The sequence below is a fragment of the Cyrtonyx montezumae genome, unplaced genomic scaffold (genome assembly GCF_038088225.1).
Source record: "Cyrtonyx montezumae isolate F1298 unplaced genomic scaffold, pur_monq_1.0 scaffold_41, whole genome shotgun sequence".
NCBI lineage: Eukaryota > Metazoa > Chordata > Aves > Galliformes > Odontophoridae > Cyrtonyx > Cyrtonyx montezumae.
The window spans coordinates 2,431,953-2,438,370 of record NW_027072047.1 but is presented as its reverse complement, the minus strand read 5'-3'; the positions used below and the strand labels follow the sequence as shown (position 1 = coordinate 2,438,370).

Below are 6,418 nucleotides of genomic sequence, written 5' to 3'. Positions count from 1 at the left end.
GATTGTAACTCTACGTGCTGTAACGGAAAAGAATAAAAAACAAAATAAAACGCAAAATGAACAAGTTGTAGAGGATGCCTGACACAGCGACACGTCTGAGAAAAGGGGAACGCGCCTTTCAGAACAGAAATACCACGCACGAAATTTCCATCAGGGAATCACAAGGGACCACGAATCCAGTAAGCGCCCCAACAACCCCATGTGCACTGCGTCTGTTAAACAAGGCCATTGTCATGCTCGTAGCTACGTGTAGCGCGCTCAGCGCTGCAGCCCACACTTGTCACGAAGCCGGCCGTTACGGCTCGCCCAACGCGCACTCCCGCCCGCCGCACTGAAGCGCAGGGAGACAACGCTACGCAGCTCGGCCGACACAGCCCCGCGCCCGTCCCTTAGCCCCCACTAACCTCCTTCCCCCAACAGCCTTCAGGGGCTAATGGCTGCCGGGAGCAGCCGAGTCCCTCTGAAGCGCTCACCGAAACCGCTGCTGCTGCCGTGACAAATGTTTGAAATTTCGGCGCCGAGAGGAAGAGGCGGTCGGAGGAAGTGCCCGCCCATGGCTAATGTCAACGCTGCCTGTCACAGGGGTTCTGTTTTGTCCGGTATACTTGCCCCGAAAAGGGAAGAGAGAAGCCTATCTCTCTTAAGTATACTTCTGAAATAAAATAGAGCATAAAGAGAACAGAAGCCCGCTGGTAGAGAGGGCGGCAGGCGCCATCAAGTCAGGCGAAAAAGTTGGGCAGCTTCTTCCCTGAAGGACCCCTGCAGCCCTGCCAGGAGGAAAGGAGTGGTGGGGTCCTCCCAGGACTGGGCGGGAAGGCGCAAAAATGGCGGATCTCCGCCCCTGAGGGGCGTGGGAATGGGGTGGGTCTAGTTGGGGAGTGTTAGCTTCTGGTCAAGGCTGCATTCTTTCGGTCCAGGCGTTTCCCTTGAAGCTGCTGTTGCACTATAAAGATGGACTAGTGTGTTGCAGATGGACTTCTGTATTCCCTTGCCAGCTGAGCTTCAGTGCTACTATTAAGGTCTAGGGAGCTGCAGTAGTCAACAGATTTTACTGAATTAACTATTAAGGCGTTTTTTAATCATTTGAAGTAATCCGAATTACAGGCTTTTATTAAAGAAAAACCTCTTTGCATAACTACTCACTTCCGGAAGTAGATTAGCTTGATCACTGCATCATTTTAAGGCATTGTTGTGACAGCACTGTTTCTGGTAGTTCTGTATTCAGGGTGTGCTTAACAACATCCTGTCAGCTGATGATGTCTGACCACCATACCAAGCAAAAGTATTTTCAAGTATCAGGAAGACTCTGGATGATGGTGCAACTGTGCTGCCACAATAAATACTGCTTTTATTTGGTGATTTGAAAATCCTATCTAGAGGAACAAAAAATGGAAGTCACTAAAAACTGTTTCTGGTATTGTAGAAAGCTCATTCCAAACAAGCTGAGCCACTGTTGGATTTGATCTCAGAAAAATACATACTTTCTGTCCTTAACCAGGGACTTCCCAGAAACAGGATACTATCAGAGAATCACAGAATTACAAGGTTGGAAAGGACATATAGGATCATCCAGTCCAACCGTCCACTCACTCCCATTGCTGCCACAAGCTGCTAAACCATATCTCCTCATCCAGACCCCTCTTGAACACTGCCAGGGACGGTAACCCCACCACCTCACTGTGCAGGCCATCCCAGAGCCTGACCACTCTCTGAGAGAAAAAGTATTTCCTTATGTCCAATCTAAACCTCCTCTGGTACAACTTGTGGACGTTTCCTCAGGTCCCATTTGTTGCCTGGGAGAAAAGGCCAAACCCCTCATCACAACCTCCCTTTGGAAGCTGTAGGGTGCAGTGAGGTCTCATCTGAGCCTCCTCTTCTCTAGACTAAACAATCTCAGCTCCCTCAGCTGCTCCTCATAAGACTTGTGCTTCAGACCCCCCACCAGTTTCATTGCCCTTCTCTGGACACATTCCAGGATCTTGACTTCTTCCTTGTAGTGAGAGGCCCAAAACTTAACACAGTAATCAAGGTGTGGCCTCACCAGTGCTGAGTAGAGAGGGATGATCACTTCCCTGCTCCTGTTGGCCACATTATTTCTGATGCAGGCCAGGATGCCATTGTCTCTCTTGGCCACACTGTCAGCTCACGTTCAGCCAAGCATCAACTAACACCCCCAGGTCCCTTTCCTCCTCAGTCATCCAGTCACACAGCCCCAAGCCTATAGCACTGTGTGGGGTTATTGTGGCCAAAGTGGAGGACCCAATACTTGGCCTTATTGAACCTCATCCCATTCACCTCAGCCCAGCAATCCAGCTAGTCTAGATCCCTCTGAAAGGCCTCCCTACCCTCAGGCAGATCAGCACATCCTCCCAGCTCGGTGTCATCTGCAAACTTACTGAGGGTACATTCAATGCCCTCATCCAGGGCATCAGTAAAGATATTAAACAAGATGGGCCCCAGTACTGACTCCTGTGAGACACCACTTTTAACTCCATTAACCACCACCTTCCGGCCACAGCCTTCCAGCCAGTTCCTTACCCAAAGGGTGTACCTGTCCAGGCCATGGACAGCCAGTTTCCCCAGCAGAATACTGTGAGAGACCGCATCAGAGGCTTTGCTGAAGACTTGGTAGACTACAACAGCCTTTCCTTCATCTACCAGACTGTGGTCACCCAGTCACACAAGGAGATGAGGTTGGTCAAGCACGACCTGCCTTTCATGAACCTGTGCTGGCTGGGCCTGATGCCCTGGATGCCATGCATGTGCCATGTGATCCCACCCAAGATGATTTGCTCCATAAGCTTCCCGGATACTGACATCAGGCTGACAAGACCATACTTCCCCAGACCCTTATGGCCCTTCTTATAGATGGAAGTCAAATCGACAAGCCTCCAGTCCTCCAGATAACCAGAAGCGCTGGTAGGTGGCCAAGAGGGCATCAAATGCCCTGAGGATAATTGATCTGGCAGATGTAAAGAAGACATTGAGGACTTCAGCCTTTTATCCTCAAGTGACTTCCTGCTCTGTGGCTGCAACTTGGTGTTCTGCAGCTAGCACTCAGCTGCCAGCAGAAATACCATGAGGAACTGTGCTCCACACACAGCCCAAGCACCAGAACATCCCTCAAACAGCACAAGCCCACATGAGACGTTTTAATGTTTTTAACTTTATTTATGTACACCTGCTGTGTCTGCTTTACTCCCGAGCCATCAGTTTTTGCTTCTTCAGCTTCTTCTGGGATATCTGAAAGACAAAACAAGTTAACAATGAGAAATCTTCCCACATCAGCTTTCGAAACTCAGTACTCCCCCTGGAACCACCCTTGTCTGGGTCCATGCCTACACGCACTCACTGTGCATCTGTGACAACTTCAGTAAGGAAGAAGCCAGAAATCCTCTGCAATATGCACACTGATGCAAGTTTTAATATGTTCTCACTGCAGTCTTTAAACTAACATTGAGGTTGCTCAGAAATCACTTTTTTTCATGAGTACTCCAAAGGTGTCCTAAGATAAGTCATCACAGCAACCCTTCTGTTTGAACACAGTTCCTAACATTAGAAACAAGCTTTTTACCTTTTTCTTTTGAGCAACTTCCTCTTCTGGCTTGGGAACAATCTGCTCCTTCTCAGTGAGGATCATCTCGATATGGCAGGGAGAGCTCATGTAGGGGTTGATCCTCCCATGAGCTCTGTAGGTGCGCCGGCGCATTTTGGGAGCCTTGTTCACCTGGATGTGCTCAATCACCAGAGAATCCACATCAAGACCCTGGGGGGGGATAAAATCAAAACACTGTGACTTCTCTCTGTAAGCACACAACCTCTGCAGCACATCATGCAGATCTGAGTTGATCATTTCACCAAGCAAGGACAAACTGAAATCAGAAAAACAGAATGCTCTTCTGCGCGTCACAATGAAGCTACATCACACTGATGGCTCAGAACAAAATTATTATTTCATGGTTATTCCAAAGGTGTCCTAAGATAGTCATCACTGCCATCAAAGCTGACAAAGAGCTGAGCACACAGCAAAGATAAAAACTGACCCAGAGTCTACAGATCTTGCTTTCTGTGCATTTTAAGAGATCTGACGCACGCTTATTCTAAGTAGTTCATAACTCTGCATTAACTACCCATGAAAAATTACCACTCACATTATAATTTAACACAGCACAACTCTAACAGACTATCTGATATTTGAGCTGCTAAGCTCAGGAGCACAGAAGCACAGTGTCACAATAACAGTTTTCAGCTAGCGCCATTACTCAGCCTACCTTGAGTTCAGCATTGCTCTCTGCGTTTTTGAGCATGTGCAGCAAGAACTCCGCGCTTTTCTTCGGCCAGCGCCCCTGTGTCCAGCCCCACTGCTTGGCCTATGAGAAAGAGAGTTCTGGTTTGCTTCTGGTACCTGATCTCTCCACACCAATAACTTCCTGTTATCTGTTCTTTTAATGTGATTGCTCAGAATACAAATTTCTTTTCACTCTGAATCCAAAGGTGTCCTAAGAAAGTCATCACAGCAATCCTAATCAGCAGTTCTCCCACTCGTTTCCACACATTATCACCAGCAAATGATCCTCCCCACACAATCCAAAAGTCACCTTTTATCTCTACTGTGCAGAAACATACCCAAACCACCCTTCTCTTGTTTTCCTATCTCCATCCTCACCTGGGCACATCGACCAACTCCTCCGTTGTAGCGACGGAAGGGAACACACTGCTTCTTCAGGGTCACATCCTTCAGGTACTTGGTGGCTTTGCGGATGTGCATGCCCTTGATGGCCTGGGCTGTCTCACGAGTGTTCTAAAATGCACAGTAATTGTTCCTTTTAATGCTTCTTCCCAAATTAGAATGGGAGTTGTGACAGGACAAGTGAAAATGTTTTCATGCTAAAACAGAGGAGAGCTAGACTGGATATAAGAAAGAAGTTATTTACAGAAAGTGTAGTGAAGCACCCACACAGGGTGCCAGAAGGTGGTGGGTCACCTGCACTGTCGTCGTAGTGCTCCTGTTCAATCACATGTCACTTAAAGTCCCTTTCAACCCTATCCATCCTAAGATTCTATGGTTTAAAACCACTTGCCCCTTTCTTGGAACACTCTTCCCTTCCTTTAACAATTTCTTCCTGCTATAAATTTAGTCCAAAAAAAGCACTCAGGGAAAAAAAAAAAAAAAGGAAAATAACTGATTATACTTTTCCTTGCTATCTACTTCAACAGTTTTTAGTCTGATCACTACTACTGAGTTTACAGCTAGCTCCTTCATACCTTCCTTGTTTTTCACCCCATGGCTACAGCTTCTCAATCAGCAAATCTGACTACTTATATTTATCACAACACCCTTTTTGTCCACTTTGCCAAAAAACTGGAGCCTGAATGATTGATTCCTGTTAAAAATGCCTGATATGGAATCTCACAGAAAGCAGCTAGAGCACAAGCTGTAAGTACAAGAGCGCAAGCTATAAATACAAGCTGCAAAACAATGCTTACATAAGGGAATTAAAAAGGGAAAGGAGGTAAAGGAAAAAAAAACAGCAGGGGGTAAGGTATCAGCGCTACAGGTACTCTGTGCTCAGTATATTACTGTATTAGAAAAACAAAGCAAAGTCAACAAATCTTCTTTCTACCTCCATAACATAACACTGCCGTGGGGTTACACACAGGCCACAATCCACATCACCACACTCCCTGGTACCGAATAAAAGACAACTACTTCAAAAACGAAGCACATGGCGTCCACACCACGTACCTTGAAGTGCACGCGCAGGTTGGAGCCCCTGGACTTGCATGCTGCGAAGAGAAAAGACAACTCGTCACACGCACGCCCCGCTGCAGCCCTACGTGAAGGTGCGCGGCACAGCACTCACACTTGGTGGGGTTCTCCGGATCCAGCGAGTAGCGCACCATCTTCGGAGCTCAACTGCGCAAAAACAGCGACCAAAAAAAAAAAAAAAATCAGACGGCGGATTACGTACCTCACGGCCGAGACGTAACCCTCAGAGCTGCTCAGAGGCTACATTTCTTTTCACGACTTAACTCAAAGGTGTCCTAAGAGTGCCATCACCGCAGCCACGGCCCTCCGCTGTCCTACAGCCCTGTGCCGCCCATCGGCCCTGTGCCGCCCCATCCTCCCCCTCCGCCATCGCCAACCCCGCCAATACCAAAGGCACCGACCGACCCCGCGCCCCTCCTCGCCTCCCCGAGGCGCCCTGAAGCGAGACGGGGCGAGACGGGGCAGGATGGGGCCGGATTACAACAGCCCAACGGCAGCCACATCACCTCACCTCGGCGCGGCGGCGGAAGAGGAAGGGCAGCAACGGCGGAGGGCAGAGAAGGCCGCAGCTCTCGCGAGAGGTCGGGAGTGGAGTGGTAGGGGGGGGGAGGGAGCGGGACTGACTTAGGGGAGGAGTCTTTTGAGATG

The 6,418-nt window shown here is 48.6% G+C and overlaps 1 protein-coding gene and 4 non-coding genes across 5 annotated transcripts; all 5 read right to left on the bottom strand.

Annotated features, from left to right (window-relative positions):
* Window positions 1-3,150: 3,150 nt before the first annotated feature.
* RPL17 (ribosomal protein L17) lies at window positions 3,151-6,338 on the bottom strand. Its single transcript, XM_065747122.1, has 7 exons — window positions 6,282-6,338; window positions 5,865-5,917; window positions 5,747-5,787; window positions 4,667-4,801; window positions 4,272-4,370; window positions 3,575-3,766; window positions 3,151-3,243 (listed from the first exon to the last, which is right to left on the bottom strand). Exons 2-7 carry the CDS (start codon window positions 5,902-5,904, stop codon window positions 3,196-3,198), a joined length of 555 nt encoding a protein of 184 aa, XP_065603194.1. The 5' UTR covers window positions 5,905-5,917; window positions 6,282-6,338; the 3' UTR covers window positions 3,151-3,195.
* LOC136055389 (small nucleolar RNA SNORD58) lies at window positions 3,462-3,527 on the bottom strand. Its single transcript, XR_010622854.1, has one exon. It is a non-coding gene; the product is annotated as a small nucleolar RNA SNORD58 (small nucleolar RNA).
* LOC136055390 (small nucleolar RNA SNORD58) lies at window positions 3,931-3,997 on the bottom strand. Its single transcript, XR_010622855.1, has one exon. It is a non-coding gene; the product is annotated as a small nucleolar RNA SNORD58 (small nucleolar RNA).
* On the bottom strand, window positions 4,454-4,520 carry LOC136055388 (small nucleolar RNA SNORD58). The gene has a single exon (XR_010622853.1). It is a non-coding gene; the product is annotated as a small nucleolar RNA SNORD58 (small nucleolar RNA).
* Window positions 5,999-6,066, bottom strand: LOC136055392 (small nucleolar RNA SNORD58). Its single transcript, XR_010622856.1, has one exon. It is a non-coding gene; the product is annotated as a small nucleolar RNA SNORD58 (small nucleolar RNA).
* Window positions 6,339-6,418: the final 80 nt, after the last annotated feature.

What these genes read in the sequence shown, in the direction of transcription:
- RPL17 (XM_065747122.1), bottom strand. Translation starts at nt 5,904, where the DNA reads ATGGTGCGCTACTCGCTGGATCCGGAGAACCCCACCAAGT. An exon ending in ACCTGCGCGTGCACTTCAAG is followed by an intron (nt 4,802 to 5,746) that starts GTACGTGGTGTG and finishes TGTGCATTTTAG; the next exon opens with AACACTCGTGAGACAGCCCA. An exon ending in GAGTTGGTCGATGTGCCCAG is followed by an intron (nt 4,371 to 4,666) that starts GTGAGGATGGAG and finishes TCTTTCTCATAG; the next exon opens with GCCAAGCAGTGGGGCTGGAC.